Here is a 27,542-nt window from a genome sequence, read left to right as displayed (position 1 = left end):
TTCAAAATTCCAAAGCAGTTTTATTGAAAGATTCATTGCAAAAGGCTAAAGAAAAAGTAAAGATATAAAAGGCACATAAGGGAAAAGACTGCTCCCCTCTTCCTTCCTTCAAGTATTCATTGTCTGATTTGTTTTTCCACTCTGAAAAGACTACACAACCATAAACAAAAATCTGCCAAGTTCATGGCTTTACAGACACCCCCATATCTACCTTCAAGGGACGCCTCATTTGAACCCCTTCTAGTGTTGTCCAAACTGAAGGATTTCCTGGTAAACTGCTATATTATTCCTTTAAACAGCCAAGGGAAAATGCTGGTAGATACCAGATCTTTCAGAGGGGATCCTAGAAAAACTGGCAAAGGCCAGCCAAAGGTAAAAATGCTTACCAGAATCAATTCTTCTGAATTTCTGTCTGGAGCACCCAGTCCAGAGAGGAAAATAAAATGTCACATCCCTCCCTTTGCAAATCCAGACCCATTATTTATTCTTTCTCTCCCAACAATAGTTATTGCCTTCTTGTTTGCATAACTGGACTTGGCTTTCTGCTGGCTTGGAATTAGCAGATTGTTGGTTCTTTCTTTTGGCTATCCTTGGAAATGACTCCGAGTTTTGAGAAGTTAATATCCTTTGCACCATCTTTTTGGATCCAAGCAGGGTTATTCAATATTGCCTGAAATATTTAAAATTAAAATTAGGTACCCAGAGGGAAAGAAGCAAATTGAAGATAATGTCATTGGATGATATCATTTAAATTACAACCCGATTCTTTGAGGATGTGAGAGCAACAAATCTTTCACAAAACAAAAATCAGCTCTAGGAGGCAATTCAAAATTCACCTACTTCTTTACAAATCCCAAAACTTCCCTTGTTGAATGCAAAAGACTTGGAAATCATTGGCCTTAGCAAACCAAAGTCATTCTTGAAGAACTTCTATTCTTTCTCTATCCATTATCACGTCTTTGAAATGTAAACACAGGGGCGCCTGGGTGGCTCAGTCAGTTGAGCATCCGACTTCGATTCAGGTCATGATTCTCGTGGCTCATGAGTTCAAGCCCCATGCCGGGCTCTGTGCTGATGGTTCAGAGCCTAGAGCCTGCTTCGGATTCTGTGTCTCCTTTTCTCTCTGCTCCTCCCCCACCTGTGCTCTGTCTCTCAAAATTAAATGAATGTTAAAAAAAATTTTTAAACATAAAATAAAATTCTCAAAAAGATAGATACTAATCCAAATGTCTTTCAAGTTCACGTGATCTAGGATAATCTTCAGTAAATTAAAGTTTAAGCTCATTGGTTTAATTAAAACAGGCATGTCTTTAGGGTTAACGTCAAATATAAAACTTCTTTTCCACTTGAGTTTATTAGCCAAATAATTTCATGTTATCTCTTATAAGATCTTCCAAAAAAATAGCTTGGGATAATGACTGATTTTGTCTAACGTTTAATAAAGCTTTTGTATGTAATTTAAACAATTCTATTTTTTTCAATATTTATTTATTTTTGAGAGCAAGAGAGTGCAAGCAGGGCAGGGGCAGAGAGAGGGGGACAGCAGCGAGCCCGATGTGTGGCTTGAACTCGTGAACTGCAAGATCATGACCTGAGCTGAAGTCAGATGTTCAACCAACTGAGCCACCCAGGTGCCCTAAATAATTCTTTTTTTTTTTTTAATGTTTATTTATTTTGAGAGAGAGAGAGAGAGGCATGTGTGTGCATGTAAGGGAGAGGCAGAAAAAGAGAGGGAGAGAGAGAATCCCAAGCAGGCTCCACAGTTGTCAGAGCAGACCCTGACTGGGAGGGTGGGGGGCCCAGTACCACAACCATGAGATCATGACCTGAGCCAAAATCAAATATCAGATGCTTAGCCGACTGAGCCACCCAGGCACCACAGTAACCTAAACAATTCTTAAAAACAAGTGAATTAAATAGATGTAAGCAACATAAAAGTTTATCAATGAACTTTTCAGCAATATTTATGTCTACTTAAATAGTTTCCCCAAATCTTTTTAGTAACCTAAAATCTTTGCTAACCTAAAACTTAAAAGTTAAGTGGTGAGTTCATTTAACATCATTGAATATCCCCATCTCAGGACCATTTCTCAAGAAGATAAAATAATAAATAATTAATTGATGTGGGAGCATGAGGCAAGCTGAGGGCAAAATACAGGCTGGCACCCCATCCCCCCACCCCCAGGTGGAATCCGTGTGATATTCCTCTGACACTCCTAGCTACCCAAGAACAAAGGAAAGGGGTTTAAGTGCTTACCATGGTGATGTGGGAAACTAAGGCAAATGAAAAATTAAATTCCCTTACTGCCTATAGTCCATTGACAAGTCCTTGAGACCAACAGAGTGACTGACCTCCCTCTAGGAGCTCAGCCGCCTCAAAGATGACACTTTGCTAGGGGCAAAAGAGAATTTTGGCTTAATATTGTTCCAACCTTGAGAATCCTGTAAATCAACTTCCTTTATCTCAACTGCCCCAGGATATATGCTGGCAATCAAGCTCCAAGTTTATGCCCCATGCCCCCCATATGCATCTGAGGGGTCTCATGACTGGGGTTTTATTAAATGGTGATAAATGGTATTTCCCTAGCAACAGCTAGCCCCTCAAGGTCCAGGAAACCTTGCTTCCAAAATACCTTAGAGATTTACTTAATCCCTGACCCCCTCCCAACCTGAGGGTATATAATGAGTTACCCTTCACGACCCCAGTGCAGCTCTTCCTGCCCATGGGTCCTGTCTCCATGGTTTAATAAAATCACCATTTTTGCACCAAAGATGTCTTCAAGAATTCTTTCTTGACCATCAGCTCTGGACCCCATGAAACCACCCTCCCCCCCGCCCCCCCGCCATCACACCAAAACTTCATCATAATTACTGAACATAGGCTATCTACTTTTGACTTCTTATTACAGGGAAACTAAAAGATATTGGGATGTGTTAGTGCTATATTAGAAAAATTTTAAAAGACAAATGCTTCTAAAAATTATGAAAGGTATTTATACATTTGCAAATTTAAAGAATGCTGGTATTGGTGAGGGAGCATAAGGCGGGCTGAGGACAAAGTACAAGCTAGCACACCACTCTCTCTCCCCCCAGGTAGAATATGTATGGTATTCCTCAGGCACTCCTGGCTGCCCAAAACAAAGGAAAGGAAAGAAAACAAATGGTTAAACTGACAGAGTCTCCATCAGTTTACAAATGTCTTGGTAAATTATAAGAAAAAGGCAATCTTATCAATAGCCTAATCTCCAGAAACCTATAGACTCAGTTTCCTGGAACCCCAACATCACCCTCCCCTCCATAGTGATGTGGGGAACAGAGGCAAGAAGGAAATGGCAGATAAAATTAAATTTCCTTGTAACCTGCAGCCCATTGACAAATACTTGAGGCAGGCAGAGTAAAACATTTCTCCAGGAACTCCCTACTGTCTTAATGTTAATGCTTTGCTAGAGGGAAAAACAACCTTAGCTTGACAATAGCTAGGCCTCCAATAATCTGTGAGTCTTTAGCATATGAAAGTTTCTTTGGAAACTTCCTCTTGTCTTTACCTCCCCCAGCCCCATAGTATATAATGAGCCACTCTCCACAACCCCAGGGTAACTCTTGTTCCCCTCCCACTTCCCCCATCCCCACTTCAATAAAATCTTTGCACCAAAGACATCAAGAATTTTTTTTTGGTCAATAGCTCCAAACCCCACCATCACCCCAAAACCTCATCAGTATAACAGGCAGTTCACAATTACTTACTTCTTTAGTGGTTGTTATTATTTGTTTGTTTGTTTGTTTGTTTGTTTGTTTGTTTTAAGTAGGCTCCATGCCCAGTGTGCACAACCCTGAGATCAAGAGTCTCATGTTCTACCGACTGAGCCAGCCAGGTGTCCCACTTACTTATTAGTTTTCACTTAGAAATTAAGGTTTCTAAGGGTTAAGAATTCTAATTAAGGTATGTAATAAAAGCTACTAAAAGTAAGATAAGCATCTCTACTTCCTGGGAAAATAAAATATCTTTTCATTAAGACAAGGTATGACAGATGCACTTTTTTTTTTTAAGTAGCCTCCATGCCCTACATGGGGCTTGAACTCACAATCCTGAGATTACAAGTCACATGCTTTATCAACTGAGCCAGCCAGCCACCCCCCAGAGATGCACTCTTGTTGAGGGAAAAAAGAGTAATTTTATCCTCAAGTAGGGCTACGTTAAAAAGAAAACCACAGGGGCACCTGGGTGGTTCAGTTGGTTAAGTGTCCAACTTCAACTCAGGTCATGATCTCATGGTTACTGAGTTCCAGCCCCACGTTGGGCAGTGTGAAGCCTGCTTGGGATTCTCTGTCTCCCTCTCTCTCTCTCTGCCCCTCCCCTGCTTGCACTCTCTCTCTCTTCCTCTCTCTCAAAAATAAATAAACATTAAAAAACAAAACAAAACACAGGACCCAAAGGGCATCAATCAGGTTAAGGCCCCAAGTCAGTAAGCCAAGACTTAAAGCCTAACCTAACTGCACTTTTAACCCTCCAGGAATGTAATGTTTAACCAATCAACAAAGAATTTCCTGGCCAATACTAGAAAATTTCCTGATGGCTCCCTTCCCCTCCCTTTAGGAGGGCAACATTGCCTAAACAATGCACTCCTTGCTAATAAATTCCTTTCTTTTTTTTCTTATGCCTTTGAAAACCCTTCTTTTGTTTAGCTCAGTGGAGCTCTCCTCTACTTGCTAGATGAGATGCTGCCTGATTCATGAATCCTTCAATAAGCCAATTCGATCTTCAAATTTACTCAGTTGAATTTTGTTTCTTAACAGAAGGATCCATGAAGAAAATGGCATTTGTACTGACTTTTGAACAATCTGGACAGGCAGAGATAAGAAGGAGGGGGTAACTGAGATGATTCGTTGTCCCCTAATATCTGTTCCATCAGTAATCATGCCCCCAAAATTTTAGCTGTGCAACTGGGCACCCAGAATAAAGGTTACATTTCCCAGCCTCCCTTTCAGCCAGGCATGGCCACATGACCAAGTTCTGGATAAAAGGATATAGCAGAAGTGAGGTATTCAATTTCTACGAAGTATTCTTCAAAGCAGGGGGCATGCTCTTCCTTTCTTTCTCTCCCTCCTGCTGGCTAGAATGTGAACTTAATAATGAGCTGGAGCAGCTACCTTTGACCTAAGAGGAAGCTACACATTGAGAATGCTGCACTATAGGGTTGAATCAGTCCGGATCCATGAAAATCATAAAGACCATATGAGACCTACCGTGGTCTTGTTTAAGCTGCTGTTGTGTTTATGTCTTAGGGTGGGCTGCCTGAAACAGATCCTGAGACCAGGCTTCACTTGCAAGTGAACTATTAAATGTTCCCAGGAGGAACAAGTAAGGGAGTGTGGGAAGCAAGACAGGAAAGGGGAAAACAAGGGTGTGCTTTCAAGCAAAGTGCCAGCCTCAGGCTTATCCTGAAAGGGAGCTCCGGAGCACAAATTACACCTCAGAGTTTGTCTTAATTTGAGACAAGGGACTGGGCTTTTGTCCTTCCTCACTAGTTCAAGCTAAAGGTTGCTCCCAGGCCCTCTGCATATGCAGAAGCTGTGGGAAATGATAAACAGGTCCAAGGGGATCCAGTACAATCTCAACAGGCCCCTTACACTGGGTTTTCGGTCACTCATAGCTGAACTAATTTTCACAGGTACCAAAGCCATTCCCACAGAGGGGAGAGTGTAAAGGGCACAGAACCTGGGTGGGGAAAGGTGTATATCAAAGTATAGGAAAGGAAGAAATAGAAAACGAAGTTGGGAAATCAAATTGTAGTCATTTGGACTATATGGAAAGCTGTAAATGCCTGGCCAACCCATACGAAAGGAAGCTGGGAGGAACTTTGAACATGATGATTCAAAAGATGAACGTGGTGACTATGAGGGGGTGAACTAGACTGAAACTCACGTGGAGTAGTGTCCGTAATTAGGCCATATTTGTAGCCTAGGCAAAAGGTAACGGTGGCTCAACCCCAGATGATGGTTCTGGGAAGGGAAAGAGGAGGAAAATGATCACAAATCTTATAAAGACTCAGTCTTGGGGCACCTGGCTGGCTCTGTCGGTAGAGCATGTGACTCTGGATCTTGGGGTTCTGAGTTCAAGCCCCATGTTGGGTATAGAGTTTACTTAAAAAAAATTTTTTTTAAATAAAAATGTAAAAAAAAAAAATTCTCACGGGTCATAGAGAAATAGGTGGCAGCCGGACTTGGCCTAGGAGCTGTAGCTCGCCCTGCTCTGGCTCCCAATTTAGGCGTTAACAGCCACTGAAGGGCACCTCCTTAGAGACACCAGCACGGTCACCAAGTGCATGCCACCAAAGACCCACACAGGAGTCACAGCGCCTCCTTGTTCTGTGGTTTGGGAGGCTGCTCCTCTGGGCCCAGGGGTTCTGGTGACACCACCTCTTCTCTCTGTTCCTCCAGCCTGGGGTAATAGTGCTTCCTGTAGTCACCACATCTGGTCACCACAGTGCCTCCCTTTGCTCTTCCAGCCCTCCAACACTGGACTAGCCATTCCCTGCACACACAGCCTAAATGGAGTGCCTTGTGTGGGCTCATTTTCCTGGATGGGTCCAGACTGACACAGAAATCCTTCTGTTTTAGGGGTGGGAAGAGGAAAAGAAAGCTGAAAAGGAGCCAGAGAGGCAAGAGGCAAAGTAAGTGTGTCTCGAAACTGAAGGGAAGAGGCACCTGGGTGGCTCAGGTGGTGATCTCACGGTTGGTGTGTTCGGGGCTCTGAACTGACAGTGTGGAGTCCACTTCAGATTCTCTGTCTCCCTCTTTCTGATACTCCCCCTCTCATGTGCACTCTCTTTCTCTCAAAAATAAATACACATTAAAAAAAAGGAATGAAAGGGAAAAAATGTTTGGGAATGGTGAGCAGGAGTCACTGACCCTGAGAGAGGAGGAAGCATGAGAAGAGGCTGATGATTAGAGGAGCAGGAAGAATGGCCAGACCTTCCAGAAGCAGCCCCTGGGAATGGCGGGGGTAGGAACAAGCTAGAGAAAGACTCGGCCTCCTCTTGGGAGACTGTGAAGGGCAGGCAGCTTGAGGGAAGTGTCTGATGTGGTGCCACAAAATCCGTGCGGGTGTTTGGCTTACTGGGCATTGGGCAATGGCCCCTTGTTTGGTAACACCCTTATGGATAGGCAAACACAGGCAGATTGCCAATGGCCACCTCTCAGCCCCTGCAGAGGACTAACCATAGTATGGCAGCCAGGAACACCCTGCAAGAGGGGTGTTTTCAAAATCTTCATGACTTATTAATTCAGCAAATGTTTATTCAGCACCTCTTATGTGCCAAGTGCTACTCTAGGTGCTAAGGATATAGTAGTGAGTTATTTCTTTTTAATATTTATCTTATTTTTGAGAGAGAGCCAGCGAGCGAGTGTGGGGGAGGGGCTGAGGGGGGGCGGGGGGCGGGGGCGGGGGAGGAGGCGGGGGGAGGGGAGAGAGAATCCCAAGCAGGCTCTGCACTGTCAGTGCAGAGCCAGATGCAGGGCTGGAACTGACAAACCACAAGATCATGACCTGACCGGAAACCAAGAGTCGGATGCTCAAACGACTAAGCCACCCAGGCACCCCCAACAGTGAGTTTTTAAAAACTTATTCCTCTGGGCACCTGGCTGGCTCAGTCAGTAGAATGTACAACTCTTGATCTCTGGGTTGTAAATTTGAGCACCACACTGGGTGCAAAGATTACTTAAAAATAAAATCTTTTTAAAAATTAAATTAGGGGTGGCTCAGTCGGTTAAGCGTCCGACTCTTGATTTCGGCTCAGGTCATGCTCTCATGGTTTGTGGGCCCAAGCCCTCTGTCAGGCTCCATGCTGACAGTGTGGAGCCTGCTTGATATTCTTTCTCGTTTACTCTCTCTCAAAATAAATAAATAAACTTTTAAAAAATGAAAAAAATAAAAATTAAACCAAAAAGTCTATTCCTTCAAGGAGGAGCTTACATTTCTGTGGAGGGAGACAGGTAATCAAGAAAGAAACACAAAAGGGCAGGTGCTGACAAGTGCTCTGGAAAACAAAACAAAACCAAAACAAGGTGAGGAGGCTGGGGAATGTGGGATGGGGTGTTTCATATCAGGCCAGGTCAAGCAAAAGATGATAAAGCAGTAAGTGAGCAAAGGCCTGAAGGAAGTGGGAGAGTACAGAATGTTCTGGACAGCAGGAAGCACTAAGGCAGAGTCAGGTGCGTGGTATCATTCACGAAACAGCAAGGAAGCCAGTGTAGCTAGAGTGGATGGACTGAAGGGGAGGATAAGAATAGGGTTTGAGCAGAGAAGTGATGTATCTGATATTCACTGTAAAAGGTTGACAGTGACTAGTGTGTGGAAAAGACACTATAGGGGGTTGAGATGATCCCTCCATTCTTAGAACAATATTACTATAGATAGGAATAAAAGTCAAACCCCACAAATACAGGCTGGTGCTCAACTGGCTGGGTACCAAGAATAATAGAAGAAAAGCTATAGGTCAGAGTTGTCTACACCCCAACCATGAGACAGTAGTGTGGTAAACCAGGCAATCCTGCAATATGTGACATCTGACCCATGAAGACTAGGACGCTGACTCTGTGCCACGTTTGGCCTATACAGGGCGCCCTAGCACACAGTTGCCTTATGATTGCAATGCTTTCCACCTGTCCCACAGCCCAGGCTGCACACAAGCCTGTTCTCTCCATAAGTGTTTTCTCCCACTGTTTTCCCTTCTCTTCTGGCTGTGCCTCTAATGTTGTCATTCATTCAGCAACTACCATGTGTAAAACTTAATGAAGAGTGCCACAGGAGAGTCTCTGATAAGGACTTGGAGCTTGAATCTTTTGTTAATTGCGCCTAGAGAGCTCTGTCTGCTGTTGGCACAAATCTCTCTTGTTAGCCCCTTCTGGTTTGCCCTCTAACTGAGGGCTTTTTCTCCACCTCTCACAGATGCACTCTTGGAATGTCTGCCCTGCCAGACAAAGGACTTCTCTACAGCCCAAAATCACTGGCTTCAGTTTGGGTCAGGACTGGCAACCTAGTCTCAGTCTCAGGTGAAGAAAAACAGGGCCAGGGTTGGCAGAATGGTGCAAGGAGTCGAGGGCTCTTTAACTTCTCCCCGTCCCACCTCCAAACAGGGCCTTTTTTCCTGACAAGCTCAGGTCCTACATGGTCAGAGCAGGGCCAGGGTCACAGCCAATCCCTATCTCCTTCCCTCTTAGGTAACAGAGAAGAGAGGCCCAGTCTAGCCTTGGGTCCAATGAGAATGAAACCTTGAAGTGGCTTATTTGGACCAGAGACTGGAGCCAGTTTCTACCCTGCCAAGAGGCAGGGAAAGTTTCCTTCTCCAGAGCTTGGAGATGCCAGCCTTGCGGATTCCCAAAGGTCTGTGGCTCTGTGTCCAGCCTCCTGCTCCAGAGCCCCAGGCAGAGTCCTGGAGACTAGACACAACAGCCAAAGGCTCTGGGAGACCACAGGGGCTGGGGACGAAGCTCCTGGCCCAGAAGCTGTGGCAGAGAGCTGTGTATTAGCTGCATGGCCTCTAAGTGGCAGGAGCGAGAGGCCGGGAAGGAAGGGGAGGTCCGGAGCAAGGACTGCTGGACCAGGCTTGTGGCAACCACTCTGCCAGGCTCTTCCCCGGGCCGTGCAGCTTAACTCTCTTCACACTCGTGAGGCAGGACTATGTCCAACTTAATAGATAATAAATCTGAGTCTCAGAGAGGTCACACAACTTTCCCCAAAACACACGATCTACAGACTCCAGAGCCTGTTCAGACACCGAGGCTGCTGGGAAGAAGCCCCTGCAGCCTTGTCAAGGGCCCCAGCTACTTGTGTGGAGCCTGTGGTCAAGCTCAGGCCTAACATCCAAGTCGTGTCTATCATGAGGAGTTACTGGACAGTTGAATGTCAAGTGACTTCACCCCTTACCCTCACTCTACCCCGGTCTCCTACAGGGACCCCCACCCTTCTGCCCTTCTCACCCTAAGCTGGCCACATCCCAAACCCATCGGATAATGGGTTTTACTAGTACAAATGCATTCCAAAGGGAGGGGGGTCCAGCCCAGTCGTAGCTACCACAGCTGCTAGAGGTTTGTCCCAACCCTTAGGGCTTTGGGCTTCTTTGTCTGCCTCCCACCAACATTCCCTCTCCTTTCTGCAGCAGATTCCCACGCCATTGGAGCCTAGCATAAGGAACAGTCCCCAGCTCGTCACAGCTTTGCTGCGCCCCCACACCTCATCTCCCCTCTCCCTGACTGCCTCCTCCTCACCAGCGTGGGGATTTGGCTGGAGTAGCTTGAGCTTTGAATTTTAGAACAAATCCAGAGAACCCAGTAGCCCAGGGGGACCTGGGAAGGGGCTAACAACACCGGAGGTCATGTGACTGCCTTCGGCTTCTTATTGCTCCTCAGGCTTTGCTTAGCACTGAACTGGGGCCCCTGCCCTCCAGAGCCAAGGGGTAGGGGGTGGAGGGCAGCACAATCACAAATAATACCGCATAAGAAACTCTAGAGCTGACCTAGGCATACAACCCCATGTTTTGCTTGGCGAGCGATCCACACCACGGAACAGGGACATGCTGGCTGCTTAGTCCGCACTGAAGGGTGAAATCGCCTTCAACTTCTCCGTGCCTCACATGATGATCGGCCTGCACCATCTCGACCTATTCCAGGGTGGTTGGAAAGCTATGAATCAAACAACAGATGGGACAGGTAAATGTGCTCGTGTAAACAGAGATTCATTAGGGAGGTATGTGGGGGGGGGGGGTGACCTCGTGTTGTGAAAGCCCTTGTTCTCTTCCACCTAACACTCAGTGCAGGGGCACCTCCTGGTCTCTATGGTTACCAAGAGCAGCCCTGCCAGGGAGAACCTGGAGTGTAAACAGCAGGAACCGGGTCTGCGGCTGCCATGTCTGGAAGGAGGCCTCACACAAGGGCAAGGGAGGAGAGGGTGGGGCCCCTGCAGGCTCCCCAGGCCAGAAGGAGGAACCTCTTTACCTGAAAACAAATTTCCCAGGTGTGGAAATCTCCCCTCACTTATTCTTGGCACACAGCATTTTGAACAGTCGTTCCCAGTTTACTTCAAAGATGTCAGTTTTAAAATATTTTTTTCAATTTCTCTATTTTCATCATAGAGAAAGAGTCAACTAGATGTGAATGTGCCTTTCACATGTGCTCGTTCCCCATTTAATAAGGAAGTTCTGTGAGAAGAAGCAGTTGCAGCCTTGAGAGGTGAAATTCTGCCCTGGAAAATAAGACGGGTGAACTGCTAAGTCCAGAATGAAGACCAGACACCAGGAAGCCTGAAGCCGAATGTCCTGTATGCACATAAGTATGATCATTGTGGTTTAAACGGTTGCCTCCTTCCCTTCCCGTGGCTGCCAAACAGGGATGTGGGTAATGATCACAATTTGCTGTATCTTCAGGTTATCTTTACATACAAATTGAAACCATTATTATGAAATAAAATGGAGTGCTAACGTGGGATTTAGGAATGCTCATGAATTTTCCTTCATATCTGATGTGCTGGATAACTCTGGCCTTGACTCTCAGCCTCTCCAAGACCCCAGCTGCACCCATGGGGCCAGCCAGCACCAGTCTGAGAATCCCAGGGGGCCCTAACCCCACCTCGCAGATGCACAGGTGCAGGGGCTGTGAGAGCCAGCAGTGCTGAGGTAAGACTCAGAGCAGTGCCCTGGCAGATAGTAACCTGACTGGTTTCTCTCCCCCTTGGACATCTTGTGCCTGTTGCCACCCATGGCTCAGAGGTACAGATTCCAAGATCCACTGGCCACCACTGGCCTGGGATCAGCCTTCCTTCTCCTGATCCTCTGCTCACCATGCCAGTCATTTAATGCACATAAACACAGTGTGAGGCAGGGTACATCGGTATGTACCCAAATCTAGTGCAGCCCCGTTGACTGCTCAGATGGTTAGAGTGCCCACCTCCCTTCTCCCACCCCACCCCACCCTAGGAAAAATTCAGCTCCCCCCTCCCCATTTTGAAAGAGAGGGGTGGGCAGATGGGGAGAGAGAAAGAGAGAGAGAGATCAAGAATCTCAAGCAGGCTTCATGCTCAATGTGGGTCCTGATGTGGGGCTCAATCCCACGACCCTGGGATCATGACTTGAGCCAAAATCAAGAGTCGAATGCTTGGGGCACCTCGGTGGCTCAGTTGGTCAGGCATTTGACTCTTGATTTCAGCTTGGGTCATGATCTTGCAGTTCATTAGTTCGAGCCCCACATTGCTCTCCGCACTGACAGTGCAAAGCCTACTTAGGATTCTCTCTCTCTCTCTGCCCCTCTCCAGCTCTCACTCTCTTGCTCTCTCTTTCAAAAAAAAAAAAATTGAGTTTGACGCTCAATTGACTGAGCCACTCCGGCTCCCCCAGACTCTTATCTCTCAGCTCCACTGCATAATACAGAAGGTTCAACCCCTTAGCATAACCTCCAAGACCACCCCTGTTTTCAACACTAACCTGCTCCCTTCACAGCACCCACAGGAAGCAAATGGGCTTAGGAGGCATGTGGGGGTACCAGAAAATGCTGGACTTAGAGGGGCATGGATCCCCCTCTCAGAATCTCACAAAACAAATATTGTCCTCTCCCCAAGGGAGGGGTGGGGAATGGATATTCATGCCCCACTTGCCCATTTTATTTGAGTCCCTTAGTCTATGGCCCTCCGGTTAAAAAGCCCTGCTCCTGGTGAACTTGGTCTCACAGTGTGTAGAGAGAGAAACAGAATAGAATTCTCAAACATCCTTTCTCTTTTTCGCAAGCCAAACCTTGGAGCAGCCAGAGGCAGGAGCGATCAGGCAGGGGACAGCCATCCAGAACATTCTGGAATCACCATCTGAGGAGCAGAGGGGAGCTGTGTGTGCAGCCAGCCGTGGTCAGACAGAGGAAATGCAGGGTCTGGCTGCTGGCCATTCTTACCCTCGCTCCCACCATCAGGATCTCTGGCCCCATCCTGACCCCTGGTGGCTGCCCATGGGATGAGGTGAGCATTCTTCCCAAGCTCCTCCCTGCCCTGGTCCCAGCATAGCAGGAAAAATGAATCCCCCACCCCACAGGTCCTGGCTAGGGTCCCCAGGAAGTACAAGTGTGTTTCCTAGGGGTTTTTCAGGAGGGTTTACTCCACTGTGGTCACCAGGTGCCTTCTCAATGTAAGTCCAGAGACCAATTAAACAAATGTATATAAAGAAAGCCCTTTCACCTGCCAAGTTGGCAAAAGGTGTGTTAAAAAAGAGGTGTGTGTCTGTGTGAATGTGTGTGTGTGTTATAACTAAAAGTTAATGCAGGCCGGGGTGCAATAAGACCAGCACTCTCATGCACAATTCGTGAGAGTACAAATTTGTATAACCCTTCTGCAAGTGATCCGAGCAAAATAAATCCAAAATCTTACTAAGCATTCTATCCTCTGACCCAGTAATTCTGTTAGGAATCCAGCTTCAAAAAAATCAATACTCAAATAACATGAAACCCAAAATTTGAAATAAATGGAAGAGGAAAAAACAAGATAAGCCAAGCGTGATCATCACTGAGGCTGGATGATGATTACATGACAGTTCTTTATTCTGTTTTGTTTTGTTTTGTTTTTGTCTGCTTTGCTATATGCTATGAATTTGCCATGATATTTTTAGAAGAAAGCATCAGAGATGCAAAGATTTGTATAAAAGATGTTAATTTTTAATAGCAAAAACTGTGCAAATGGCAAAAAAAAAAAGTGCTATGCTGGGATGGTTAAACAAATTATGCTGCATCCAAATAGTGGGATATTATGCAGCCATTAAAAACGCAAGAGTGTTTTCATGATGTGGAAAAATGCTTATGTGATGCAAAGCAAATAAGTAGGAATCAAAATTGCATATGTAGTATTTAACTGAGTATGTTAAATGAAAAGTGCATAGGGGTGCCTGGGTGGCTCAGTTGGTTGAGTGTCTGACTCTTGGTTTTGGCTCAGGTCATGATCCCCAAATTGTGACATCAAGGCATGTGGCAGGGTGGAGAATGCTTAAGATTCTCTCTCCCTCTGCTTCTGCCCCTCCCCACTCATGCTGGCTCTCTCTCTAAAAAAATAAAAATAAAAAATAAAAAGTGCATAGAAGGAAACCATATGAAAATACGCTAACATGTTTGTTATACAGTGAGACTAGGGGTGACTTCTATTCTTGATATTGTCCTTTATTTTCTTAATTCTACAATAAGCATGTCTTTTATAAATAGGTCCCCAAATTGCCTTTGTGGAAGTATACCAACTTGGGGGTCTGAGATACATTCAGCTCCAAGGACTGCCATGTATTAGCCATGCAACACTGAGCAAATTCACATCTGGGTCCCAGATTCCTCACCTATAAAACTGGCATAACACCAACCTATTTTTCAAGCCACCATTTACTGGGTCTTCACTATGTCCTAGGCAGTATGCTTGGGGAGGGTTTCTGCATATACAATCACACACACCATTCATACATGGTCATTTCAATCCTTACAATAAGCTCTGGAGTAGATTAGGGCACTGCCATCTTAAGAACTACACGAACTGTGGCTCAGGAAAATTAGGGAATGTGCTCAGTTTTACCCATCTAATAAACAGTACAGGTGGGATTCAGACATAGATCTGACCATCTTTGAAAGCCCTGTTCTCAGACCCTCCAGCCTGGTCTGCTTATGGTTACAGTTCTTTTTTCTTTCTTTCTTTTATATATATATTTATTTTTGACAGAGAGACAGAGCATGAGCATGGGAGGGGCAGAGAAAGAGGGAGACATAGAATCTGAAGCAGGCTCCAGGCTTTGAGCCGTCAGCACAGAGCCCAACTCGGGGCTCAAATTCACGGACCACAAGATCATGACCTGAACAGAAGTCGGATGCCCAACCAACTGAGCCACCCAGGCGCCCCTACAGTTACATTTCCATTGGACTGAATGCAGTAATGCAGGTAAAGTGCCACACACAGTGCCCAGCTCCAAGCACAGAGCTGCTCTACTGGTTGGTTCCCTTTTCTATGACCTCAGCATGATGGTACATTGTGGCAAAACAAACCAGTGCACCCTCCAAAAAGAAGCACCTCTGATTTAAAAGAAGGGATTATAGGATCTGCAGGGACAAACCAGACTGGGGCTGGAAGACTGCCTCACTCAGGGAGATATTGGGGGCTGGGACAGTGTGCCAAGTTCAAGGATAGTTCTGCCAGTGACTTCTTCAGGGCTTCATCAGCTCTACACATTGCTTTGCAGCCTGGAATTCCGTCCAGAGTCACTCCACCGAGCAGGCATCAATTCCTACCTTCCACTTACCCCTCCCACCCTTTCTCCCTAAAGAACAGGGCACAGGTCTCACCAGTCCTATAGATTTCTTATTCTTCCCTTTTCTTGGAGAACAGGAAAATCTTAGGGGCTGAGTAGGATGAGGCCCTGTGTGGAGAAGGAAGTCCTGAATATCTGAGGGTGAGGAATGCGAGGGTGGTTGGCTTGCTCCAGAATCCTTTCTGGATTCATCCTTTAAGATACCTCTTTCCCTAGGGAGCCAGCCTAACTTAGTTTCCATCTCTACTCTCTACTTCTACCCCTTGAAACTGTTATAGCACTAACTACACTAGAGTTACTTGTTAGTTTACTAGTGAGTTGGTTAGTTTTTTGCTAGTAAGCTCCATAAGGACGATACTCGGTCTCTAGCACCTAGCAATGTGCCTGGTACACAGTAAACTATGTAAATGTCTGCTAAATGGCAAAATGGAGGGAGGAAGGAAGGAAGGAAGGAAGGAAAGAAGAGAGGGAGGCAGGAAGGGAGAGAGGGAGGGAGGGAGGGAGGGAGGGAGGGAGGAAGGAAGGAAGGAAAGAAGGAAGGAAGGAAGGAAGGAAGGAAGGAAGGGAGGGAGGAAGGGAGGGAGGGAGGGAGGAAGGAAAGAAGAGAGGGAGGGAGGGAGGAAAGTCCTCTTTACCAAGTAGACTTGGTAGTCTTGGCCCAAGTAGACTCACAGCTGCCCTGTTCTGTGCAAAGCACTTAGAAGATGTGATCCCTGCCCTGGAGACTTAAAATATACACATTTCTCCAACTTTGTATCCATCTTTGGGAAAATACATTGCAAGGGTAATTCCTGTTTATTCCAAACCTCATGCTCTTTATTTTACTAAAGTACTCAAAACGGAGCTCCTGAGTCTGAGGGAGGTTCCCAAGTACATGGAATCCTGGGAAGAATTATAGGGCTCAGAGGTCTGAAGTCTAGTGTTCTAATCCTAGCTCTGCCACCTCAGCTGTGTAACCTCCAGTGAATGACTTTCCCCTCTGGGCCTCAGTTCTCTTTGTAAAATGGATGGGCCTGACTTTGTATGAAAATAAAAGCAGTTGGGTATATCTGACTATTTACCCCATTGTATGTAACTGGACAGTATCTTCCCTCATAAATGCTTAGGTGCAGGATAGATGCATCAGTAAGCTGAGGGGCAGAAAGATAGCATGTGCCTATTTCAGTCTGTAAAAAGGAAGGCCCAGGATGCGCTCCCCCTCTAGTGAGTGGTTGGAGTGGTGGTCGACCAAAGGGGGGCTTACCACAATAAGGGCCCACCCAAACATGTCTATGTGTCTTAGCCCCTAGGTTTACAAAAGGCTCCAAAGCCCCAGAGTCTTCATGGCACTACCAAGGACGAACCCTTGTTCACCATTCAAAAACAATACACCCCTCATACCACCCTTCCCCCTTCGGAGAGACAACCCAGGGAGAAATAGTCAGCAGAGGTGGAAGATGGTGAGATCTGGAAAAGCACTGGTGAAGCCAGTCTTCCTGCAGGGCCCCATCTCAGGCTTCCCCAGAAAGTGCAAGTAGTGGAGCTTTCTGGCCCCCTGCAGCAGTTACTTCTGGAGGACAGTGGGTTTGGTGGACACAGGCATCCATGCCCAAAGGCTTCCTGGCTTCAGTCCAAGCGGCTGGCAGGTTCATCCTTCTCCCTAGAGCCCCACGAACACCACTTCCGGCCCTCCTGTCTCTGCTTGGGCTCTAGCTGCCTGGATTTCTATGCCCATGCCAGGCCTTCCCTGTGCAGAGCTTTCTCGCTCTCCCTTACAACCCTTATTCACTCTCACTCTCCCTATCTATTTCTTTCTCCTTCCTCCTCCTCCCCTGCTTCTCTCCTCCTTGCCAACCCTCAGCAGGCCCAGAATGGGTCCCCCCTCCCTCCCCCACAGCATCTCCCCCTCCTTAGCTCTCACCCCTGCACCTCTTTCTTTGTATTCCTCTCGCCCTCTCCCGGCCTCGCCTGTATCTCTCCTCCCCCGCCTGCCTTCAGCCTCCCCCAGCCTCCCCATCTTCAGCTCAGTCTCCTCCCTCTCGCTGTGCTCCCCTCCCCCTCTCCCCCAACCCTCGGTCTCACCCCACTCCCCGCCGCCGGCATCCCTGGGTTTCTTTCCACCCTAGGGGGGGTCTCTGTGCCCCTCATTCTCCTCTCTACCTGCCTCTACTTTCACCTCAGATTTAGCCGGCACCCATCCTTTCCTGCCTGGGTCCCCCACACACACTGCTAACATCGCCACTGTGTCTTCTTCCTCTCCTTCTCTCCCCACCCTCTCCTCTTCTCTCTTCTCCCTGCCCCTTTAAATCTGCCTGGCCCAGCCTCCCCCGTGATGCTGGGATGGAGCAAACATTGATTTGTGCTGGGATGGAATCGGAATTTTGATTTTTTTTTTCCTTTCCCAACCATAAGAAGGGAAAAAAATAATAAAAAACACCTCCTTTTGATAGCCCCCTCTCCTTTCCCATCCAGTTCCCAGCTCCTCTTCCCTATCTCCATCCAAGGCAAAATTTTTCCCCTCCACTATTCTCATCCCCCCCCACCCCTGCCACTACCTCGCCCCCCACCCCCATCGCCAGCTCCTCCAGCTGGGGAGAGAGGGGACTCTCTCTTGCGGCTCCCCCACCTTCGCTCTCTGGGTAGGAGCGGTCTCTCCGGAAGGGGAGGGGGCTTTGACTTGCCGGGACGAGGTGGGAGTGGAGGTATCCTGCCATGGATGCTGTGCCTGGGAGGCAGCCTGAGCCCCAGCCCACATGGTGAGTAACCTGCCCCCTCCCTTCCGCCTGTCTGCCCATCCCCACCCTCGTCTTTTCCCTGCGGAGCCTCCTCCATCCCCATCTTTCCCCCCACCAAACCCACTGCCCACCTTGGTCCGATCTCCCCCCTACATTTTCATCCTCCACCCCTTGCCTGGGATGCCAGAAAATCGGGGCAGAAGGGTCCTGACAGCAGCCTGAGGAGCGGACGGCCTACGACTCTGCCCAACCCCCTCTCAGGACCCCCCCCCCCCCCCCCCCCCCCCGTCCCCAGCAACTGCCATCCACACCCGACACTTTGGGGTTCCAGGCTGGAGAAACGGGACTCCTGCTTGGGGTTGGGGCCCCAAGTCCTGGGAGGGGCTCTCAACAGGAAGGAGGGGTGGGGGAGCCCCCATGCCCCCAAAGCTTAAGAGCTGCTGGAAGATGCTGCCGAAGGGTGGGGGGTTGGGGGGCGGTGCTGATGCCCCAGAGCCTCTGGGCCAGGGAGCGGCGGGCAAAGAGGAGGGGCCTCGCTCGCCACTTCCCCCCTCTTTCTCCGCAGCCACTCAGGATGAGGGTCCGGCCCTGCCAGCCCGCGCTGGGGCCCCCCCGCCCGGCCCCGGTCTAACTGCCCCCGCCCCCAGGCCTCGCCCCGCTCGCAGGCCCCCAGCCGGCTCTCCAGCCCCAGGATGCGCTGAGCCGCCGGGGGGCTGAGGCCGCGCCAACTACATGCATGTCCCCCGGGGGCAAGTTCGACTTTGACGACGGGGGCTGCTACGTGGGGGGCTGGGAGGCGGGGCGGGCACATGGCTACGGCGTGTGCACGGGGCCCGGCGCCCAGGGCGAGTACAGCGGCTGCTGGGCGCACGGCTTCGAGTCACTGGGCGTCTTCACGGGGCCCGGCGGACACAGCTACCAGGGCCACTGGCAGCAGGGCAAGCGCGAAGGGCTGGGCGTGGAGCGCAAGAGCCGCTGGACGTACCGCGGCGAGTGGCTGGGCGGGCTGAAGGGGCGCAGCGGCGTGTGGGAGAGCGTGTCGGGCCTGCGCTACGCCGGGCTCTGGAAGGACGGCTTCCAGGACGGCTACGGCACCGAGACCTACTCCGACGGAGGTGCGGGGCCCGGCCCACTACTGTCTGTCTGCTCGTCCGCGTGCGCCTTCCCGTCGGCCTGTCCCGCGTACGCCTTCCCCACCATCTGCACCCGTGCCCCGCTGTCCTCCTGTATGTCTTCCCCATTCATATGCGCCCCGTGCTCCCATCTTGTTGCCCTCTCCTCCCATCGCACACGTCTCTCTCATTTGTCTGGCCCCTGCCTGCTTCTCCCTCTACCCAGTCTGCAGTCTGCCTGCCCTCACTCTTCCCTGTCTGCCTGTCCCTCACACCCCCCCCCCATCTACCTGACTCTCACACCCTCCATCTGCTTGTCCCTTCCACCCCTGCTGCCTGTCCCACACCTCCCCTCTCCACCTGCCTGTCCATGACACCTCTGCTCCGCCTGTCCCCTCACATTTCCTCAGCTTGCTCCTCATAGTCCTGTCTGCCTGTCACATGACTATCTTAAACACCCCGTCAGCCTGTCCCTCACACCCTCTGGACTATCTGTCCTTCATACACCCCAGCCTGCCCGTCCCTACCCCTTTCCCTTGTCTATCTGCACGCCCCAAATCCACAGATCTCCTACTACCTGTCGGTCTTCACCGTGTTCTCCTACACCTTCTGACCCAACCTGGCCTGTCCCAGCTCCTAGTGCTTTTCCCCGACCTCCACGCTAACTGTCCCCACCACTCCCTCCCTACACTTGGGCCTTCGGGGGCGCTTGGGGCCTAAGGTGCAGGAAGCAGCGGGTCCTGACCCTTTCTCCCCGTCCCACAGGCACCTACCAAGGCCAGTGGCAGGCCGGGAAGCGCCACGGCTACGGGGTGCGCCAGAGTGTGCCCTACCATCAGGCGGCGCTGCTGCGCTCGCCCCGCCGCACCTCCCTGGACTCCGGCCACAGCGACCCCCCGACACCGCCCCCACCCCTGCCCCTGCCGGGCGACGAGGGAGGCAGCCCGGCCTCAGGCTCCCGGGGCGGCTTCGTGCTGGCCGGTCCGGGGGACGCTGAAGGCGCGTCCACCCGCAAGCGCACTCCCGCGGCCGGCGGGTTCTTCCGCCGCTCGCTGCTGCTCAGCGGGCTCCGGGCTGGCGGGCGCCGCAGCTCCTTGGGCAGCAAGCGGGGCTCCCTGCGCAGCGAGGTGAGCAGTGAGGTGGGCAGCACAGGACCCCCGGGCTCCGAAGCCAGCGGGCCCCCGGCCCCAGCTCCGCCCGCCCTCATTGAGGGCTCTGCCACTGAGGTGTATGCGGGCGAATGGCGCGCCGACCGGCGCAGCGGCTATGGTGTGAGCCAGCGCTCCAACGGGCTGCGCTACGAGGGCGAGTGGCTGGGCAACCGGCGGCACGGCTACGGACGAACCACCCGCCCGGACGGCTCCCGCGAGGAGGGCAAGTACAAGCGCAACCGGCTGGTGCACGGGGGGCGCGTGCGCAGCCTCCTGCCTCTGGCCCTTCGGCGGGGCAAAGTCAAGGAGAAGGTGGACAGGGCTGTCGAAGGCGCCCGTCGAGCCGTGAGCGCTGCCCGCCAGCGTCAGGAGATCGCCGCTGCCAGGTGGGCATCCGCTGCAGAGGCCAAAGCTGGGCTAAGTGGAGAAGGTACCCTGGGGACAGTTGGGGGTGGGGGGTGGGGATGGGTAGTTAGTGCCTAAAGGAGGGCCATGACCAAAGGCCTAGGGCTTGATGGGGAAGAACAGGCCTAGGGCCAAGCAGTTGTAGCCCTGGGTACCAGGAGTGTTTATATCTGAGGCTACAGGTGGATGTGGGTGTAACTGTGGGTGGCTGGGTATTTGAGGGAAGCCGTGTTAGACTATAAGTGTGTCTTAGTGTCTTTTGTGGGGATGTGTGTCATTGTTGTGTGTGGGAGTAGCAATGAGCGCTGGCTTATACAGGCTCAGAAACCTCTTGGAAGTCAGACATGTCCCTAGTCTTCCTCTTGCAGCTGGGGGCAGCAGCCTGGGTCAGGGAGACAGGGAGTGTGCATTCCTAGCCACCTCCTAGCCTGCCCACCAGACTGATAGAATTCCAGCCTTGGGCCTTGGGGAGATCTAGTTTGTACAGCTGATCTATCCACATGAAAAGATAGTTCCTGTCACCTTTGCCTCCTCTGCCTTCCTTTACCCAACTGATAAAGGTTTGAGGGGAGGAGGCTTGCCTGTAAATGAAATTTTCTTTCTGCAATTCAGATTACATTTCCATGCATTGAGGACCTTATTATCTAAAGCAGCACTGTGCAGTAGGAATATAATGTAAGCCAAATATATAATTTTAAATCTTCTAGTAGCCATGTGAAAAGATAAAAAGAAACAGGTAAATTGAATTTAAATAGTACTTTTTTTTTTTTTTAAGTAAGTCTTAGGCCCAACACGGGGCTTGAACCCAAATGACCCTGAGATCAAGAATCGCACATTCTGCAGAGTGAGCCAGCCAGGTGCCCCCTAAATAGTTACATTTTTATTTAAACCAGTATAGCCAAATTTTGATGATTTCAACATATAATCAACATAAAATTACTAATGAGGGATTTTACATTACTTTTTTTACTAAGCCTTTGAAATCTAGTATATATATTTTATATGTATAGCACATAATTTCAAATCAGACTAGCTACATTTTAAATGCTGGATTCGATAGCACAGATCTAAAGAAAGCCAAAAACCCATTTGTAATGCGATTCACAGGCCCCTAATTTATATAACTCATACATGTAAATTTTCACATGTTGGATTTTCTTTAAAGGGGAGTGTACAGTTGAAGGATTTTGTTTAAATTTGAGACTGTTTCAGAGGATCAGAGGCCAAGATATGTCCAAATATGCTTCAGTGAGTTTGTATAATGGGTGATCAAGTTATGTGTAGGAACGTGTCATTTCCAAAGTAGATGCCTGAGCCAGAGATGTCTATCTGTAGATACATCTCAGTGTCTGGGTGGTTAGAGTCCAGAGCCTTAAGCCAGGGAAGGGGGAGGGCAGGGCACCAGGGAGCACTTTAGCCTAGATGAAGAACAGGCATGGGCAGGAAAAACTGATCCCAGGAGCTGAGAGATCAGTCAGTGGGAGGAGGCTGGTTATTCTCCCCAGCAACAGGCCTGGCAAACCTGATTGGTTGCCAGCTACCATGGAAACAGCAGAGCCTCAGCAGCAGGTGCCTCTGCCAGGTAGCCTGATGACTGATTCTGCTGCCTAGGACTTGCTCATCGACACCCTCCAAACTCAGAAACAGGCTCGAGTTGTCAGTGTTGCAGTTTTTTGGCCGCCGATAGAATTCCATGCAACCCAAGACTGTGATCGTCATCCCCTGCCCTAAACCCTGAGACCAGCTTACTTTCAGGAAGGGACTAGTCATATAGAGTCTAACAGCACAAAGACAGAAGAACATGGTCATCTGAGGTCCCTCCAAACAGGCTCTAAAAGTCCTTAACCCAGCAGATTTGAGGGGAGGAGGCTGACCATATCTCCTGAGGTACGTCAAGAGGGGATAGACTTAAGACTACAAGGAACACCACCACACTTCTCTCTACCCCCATACCCAGTCTGCCTTCCTAAGCCAGATGAAACAAGCCTGGGGCCAGAGGGGTCTTGATCCATTTAAGCCCAAGTATATCTGATTACCTTTATCTCTGTTCCTTTGTGCCCCACCTTCAGTCAGGATTACAGAACTAATTTAATGATCACAGGGCATCTGTGATTAACAGCAGAAGTTGAAAGGGAAGGTAAATTGAGGAAGCATCTGACATCAGAGGGAGAACTGGGAAACAACCATGGGGAAAGGACTGATAATGCTTCATGGTGGCCTGTACCCACAGAGCAGGGCACAATGGGAGAGACATGTGAAAGGGAAGGAAACTAAGAGCTTCCTCAGAAGATGTAAACACTATAGTGAGAAAGCATGCATGGTAGCTGGGAGAAGAAGTAGGAAAAACAGAAAGGGGAGACCCATGCTTATCCCAGTTCCAGAACTCAGAAAGGAGGTGATGGTGCAGGGAGACAGAGGCAATGACCAAGAGGCAAGAACAGTGTGATAACAGAAGAGGCTGAAGAAAAGCAACCTGTGAAATTCTCATGTTAGGAAGTCTGCAATGAAGAGGCAGGGTTAGTAGCAGTAAGGGGAAAGGAGGCAAAGGCTCCTAGCACAGGGAGCAGATGGCCCAGAACAAGGGGCAGGGCAGGGAAAGCTGCTGGGAAGTACCAAGCAGGTGCAACTACAGAGAGATGTGCTAAGAGCATGAGGTCTCCTCTGTCCCTGGGAAGGGAGCAGGATGGGGCTGGGATAACAGAGTTGAGGGCAGCCAGGGAGGGCCTGGCCCCTGTTGCTGGAAGAAGGAAGGTGTTACTACAGGACATGATGGTGGCAGGTATGAAAGGAGCAAGAAAGTGTGATGAGAGCAGTCACAGCCCAGGTCTAGGAGAGGAAACCAGAAGCCAGCTGCCCTGCCAGGCCAGGGAAGGGAGCAGGCAGCAGTGTGTGAGCAAGAGTGAGGACTCCAGAGGTGAGCTCAAATCCAGAGGACATGATGTGGCAGGAACATGGGCCAGGGGGCTGGAGCATCGGAGCAGGTCTGCTAAGTCCCTGCCCCTGGAACCCGACAGGGCGGCAGATGCCCTTCTAAAGGCAGTGGCAGCCAGCAGCGTCGCTGAGAAGGCTGTGGAGGCAGCTCGAATGGCCAAACTGATAGCCCAGGACCTGCAACCCATGTTAGAGGCCCCAGGTGAGGCGTGGGCAGCCTGGGGAGCTGGAGGGGCTCAGGTGTGGGGAAAGGGAAGGAAGTCCCTACAGAGGACTGGGGATGAAAAAGCCAAGGTATGAGGGTCCAAGGGGATGAAGAGGGGGGCCAGACCCAGTTGTTTGGAGAGTGCAACCGGGAACTTATGAAATTTAGTAATAAGGACTAGGGGCTTGGGGTCTGGCTATGAGAGGCTGTAAGCCTGGGGATGCAAAGTCCTGGGAGGGCCCAGAGAGAGGGATAAAGCTATAGCTCTTGCTTCCCAAGGCCAGTTAGGCCCCTCTGATTCTCAGCTATCCCTGCTGCAGGCCGCAGACCCCGGCAAGACTCAGAAGGTTCCGACACAGAACCCTTGGATGAGGACAGCCCTGGGGTATACGAGAATGGACTGACCCCCTCAGAGGGCTCCCCTGAACTGCCCAGCAGTCCTGCCTCCTCCCGCCAACCCTGGCGACCCCCTGCCCGCCGGAGCCCACTGCCTCCTGGAGGGGACCGGGGTCCCTTCTCCAGCCCCAAAGCTTGGCCTGAGGAGTGGGGGGGGCCAGGTGAGCAGGCAGAGGAACTAGCTGGCTATGAGGCCGAGGATGAGGCTGGGATGCAGGGGCCAGGGCCCAGAGACGGTTCCCCACTCCTCGGAGGCTGCAGTGACAGCTCTGGAAGTCTTCGAGAGGAGGAAGGGGAAGACGAAGAGCCCTTGCCCCAGCTGAGAACCCCAGGGCGCTTGGAGCCTGAGCCCATGGCCACGCCAGTCCTGAGGGGCCCATTCTCAAGGGGTCCTGAAGCCGGGTGCCTGATGGAAGAGTTTGAGGAGCCTGCTGCAACGGAGAGGCCCATCCAGCCGGTGAGATGCCCTCCATCCCCGCTTTGTGGCCCCTTTTCTCCTCAAAGCCTTGCCTGTCATCCTTTCCAGACATCTCTCTGATCCCTTTAGGGGCTCTGATTTGGACTCAGATTCCTTTCTGCCTGCCCAGTCTTGGACCATATCCCACCTTAAAAAAAAAAAAAAAAAAAAAAAAAAAAAGGGAACTTGTGAACTGCAAGCAACCTTAGAAACCTTCATCTCCAGCTCCCTCGTTTGACAGATGGGGAAACTGAGGCCCAGAGCACTTAAAGTAATTTGCCCAAGGTTACCAATAAGTAATGGTAGAGCCAAAACATCTTTCCCTGTTCTCCTTCCATATCATTTCCAGCTCCTGGTTTCCTACTCCACCCCCACCCCCACCTCCACAGTTTCTCTCTTTGGTGCCCAGAAATAAAAAAGGAAAAGCTTGTTCCCTCCCTACCCTGAGTCTCCCTCCCTCTCCTGGGAAGAAGGGAAATGGGAAAGGAGGCAGAAAACTGGGAGGGGTGGAGTTTCCCCAGAACCCTCTACTCTGATTGGATGCCAGGCCTCTCCTGTTTCCTAGCAACTACATCCTCACCCCTTCATCCCTCTCTGCTTTACTGCAGTACTGGCTGCTGCTGCCAGCGTCTGCTACTAAGGCCAGGCACCTTCTGCCTGGGCCACGTGACATGCTGCTAGTGGGAGGGGAGTCGAGGGAGGAGGGAGGAAGGGCTGTTCCCGACTTGAGGGAGCCTGAGAGAAGGCGGGGCCCTGCCTGGGAGAAGAGAGGTGTTTCTGCAATCTAAAACAAAGGTTGGACACGCCCCTGCTCTGACCTCTGAAGAGAGGTGCCTGGGACCCTTCAGCTTTGCCACTTGCCAGGGCAGGAAGTTGGGACCTGTCGCTGGACACGGTCCTTAGGGACTGAGACTGCATTTCCTTCCCCTTATCTCTCTAGGGAGCTGCCAACCCCCTGGTGGTGGGAGCCGTGGCCCTCCTGGACCTCAGCCTGGCGTTCCTGTTCTCCCAGCTCCTCACCTGAGGCTCCTGCCCAGCCTAGTTCTGGCTTCGGTTTCTGCCTCTTCACTTCTTTGACCTGCCTTTTTCTCTTTTCCTCCTCCTGGTTGTTTTTTTCTCCTCTCTTTCTTTCTCTTCTCCCTTCCCATTCTTTTCTGTTCCCCCTTTGTTTTTGTCTTTTGCTTTTTCTTTCCAGCTGTCCTTTCAGATTCTCTCATTTATTCTGGATCTGTCTCTGTCTTCCTCACTCTCTTCCCCACCCTGCCCCACCTCTCTCTCTAGATTGTTTACATATGAAGGGCTTTTCTCACTCAGAGTTGCTCTCTTCTCTGAGACACACAAATCTAAGTCAGACCATTGCCCCATGTCCTCCCCGCCTTTTCTTTAGACCTGAACTTCGGTGAGGGTGGGGGTTTGGTATCCTGAGGGGTCTCCTGGAAGCTGAGTGGGAAGGAAGAAGAAAATGGAGAAGGGATGACTGTATACTGGGCAAGGCACTGGCTGAGCTGCTGTGGCTCCCTGACCCAAGGGGCCTGGTGTCCCTCTGAGGCCTAGTGGAAGAGCTGGAGGAGGTATGGCCTCCATCTCTGACCTTGGAGGATCCGATCTCACCTCCAAGCACTGAACTAGGTTCTTGCCTAACTCCATCCTTCCCTGAAGGAGATAGGGGAGATGAAAAGTAGAATGACTCCCTAGGATCTCCCTCTTCCTTTCCTCAACAGCCAGCCTCTCGTCCAACCCCCCTAGGGTGGCATGCCTTGTCAAGAGCAATGTGTAAAGGAAAGAAAATGTCTAACGCAGTCACGTCTACCCACTGACCTCTCCCACCCTCTTCTCCGCCCCCCCCCCTAAAATTTATTTGGTTGGTCTGGACTCACTTGTGGCCTTTGATTAGACTTCTAAGGGGCCTGAAGAAGACATTTCTATTGCTGAGGGTTAGAGGCACTTGAGCTAGGACCCCACTCCCCAACTCTGGCAGTTGTGGTGTGCGGGTTGCAGGGAGGCATTTTGGGGAACACAACCAGCCTAGGTAAGAGGAACTCAGAGCAGCAGAAGCTGTGACAAGTTTAGTAGTCTAAATGGGTTATATCCCTTCCCCCCATCACATCAGGATCTTGTGAAATGGGAAAACAACAGAAAGAGGGATCGAAGGAAGCCAATCTCTCACACACTTTCCAGGCAGGGCAGAGGTGGCAGTCAAACCAGGGTGAGAGGTGGGTGGAGAGCCCTGTTTGAGATTGTGGCTGATCCCTGTTAATAGCTTTCCCCTGGGGGCAGGAAGCCCTAGGAAGAGGGGGACCCCTCTGTAGGGTCCCCAGGGGATCTTTCCTCCCTCCCCTGCATGAGGCAGACGCAAGCTGCCTGCCAACCCCCTCCCTCAAGGAATGGCCTTGCCTGGGAATGCCCACCATACATACCCTCTTCTTTTTTTCTAGTCAAACTCTGTTTACTCCTTGGCCTGCCTCCCTCCCTCCCCTCTAAATCTTTACTTCTGATTTCTATTTCATGGAATTTGGGATTGAAGTTAAACTACAACAGTGCCGCCAACACCAAGTCTTGCAGGAAAAAAATACAAAGAAATTTAACAAAAAATATATTAATAAAAAAGTTCAAAAAAGGGGGGGGACTGTCATCTCCTTTGGGGTGCGATGGCTTCAAATCCAAGCTCTCTGAGGCTCTCTGGGTGATGAGAATGTACAAAGAGCCCTCTTGGGGAACCCCAGGCCTGCCATGCAGTCTTGCTGCCAGAAGAGCTCCTTCCCCCCACTCCAAAGCCTGAGGCCTGAGGTCAGAGTACTCTATACTCTAGACGGCTCAGTGGGGCTGCCCGGGAGGGGCGGGGTCCCGTGAAGAGGGCGGGGAGAGGGAA

The 27,542-nt window shown here is 50.2% G+C and overlaps 1 protein-coding gene and 1 long non-coding RNA gene across 5 annotated transcripts; one reads left to right on the top strand and one right to left on the bottom strand.

Moving 5' to 3' along the window:
• LOC122222364 lies at positions 1–18,257 on the bottom strand. Of its 3 annotated transcripts, none has more exons than XR_006203721.1 (5): positions 18,148–18,257; positions 15,337–15,410; positions 10,993–11,239; positions 10,515–10,680; positions 1–670 (listed from the first exon to the last, which is right to left on the bottom strand). It is a non-coding gene; the product is annotated as an uncharacterized LOC122222364 (long non-coding RNA). The 3 variants fall into 3 exon arrangements; XR_006203723.1 differs by lacking the exon at positions 15,337–15,410 and adding an exon at positions 12,780–12,847; XR_006203722.1 differs by lacking the exon at positions 15,337–15,410.
• On the top strand, positions 17,908–27,464 carry JPH4 (junctophilin 4). Of its 2 annotated transcripts, XM_042942779.1 has the most exons (6): positions 17,910–18,037; positions 18,582–19,131; positions 19,894–20,665; positions 23,699–23,817; positions 24,141–24,673; positions 25,614–27,464. In XM_042942779.1, the coding sequence occupies exons 2-6, from the start codon at positions 18,753–18,755 to the stop codon at positions 25,695–25,697; spliced, it is 1,887 nt and encodes a 628-aa protein (XP_042798713.1). In that variant the 5' UTR covers positions 17,910–18,037; positions 18,582–18,752; the 3' UTR covers positions 25,698–27,464. The 2 variants fall into 2 exon arrangements, with proteins under 2 accessions (XP_042798714.1, XP_042798713.1); XM_042942780.1 differs by lacking the exons at positions 24,141–24,673; positions 25,614–27,464 and having other exon boundaries at positions 17,908–18,037; positions 19,894–20,709; positions 23,699–23,804.
• The last annotated feature ends 78 nt before the right edge of the window (positions 27,465–27,542 follow it).

The sequence above is a fragment of the Panthera leo genome, chromosome B3 (genome assembly GCF_018350215.1).
Source record: "Panthera leo isolate Ple1 chromosome B3, P.leo_Ple1_pat1.1, whole genome shotgun sequence".
Classification (NCBI taxonomy): Eukaryota; Metazoa; Chordata; class Mammalia; order Carnivora; family Felidae; genus Panthera; species Panthera leo.
The sequence above is the reverse complement of the archived record's forward strand: the minus strand, read 5'-3'. Positions and strand labels throughout refer to the sequence as shown.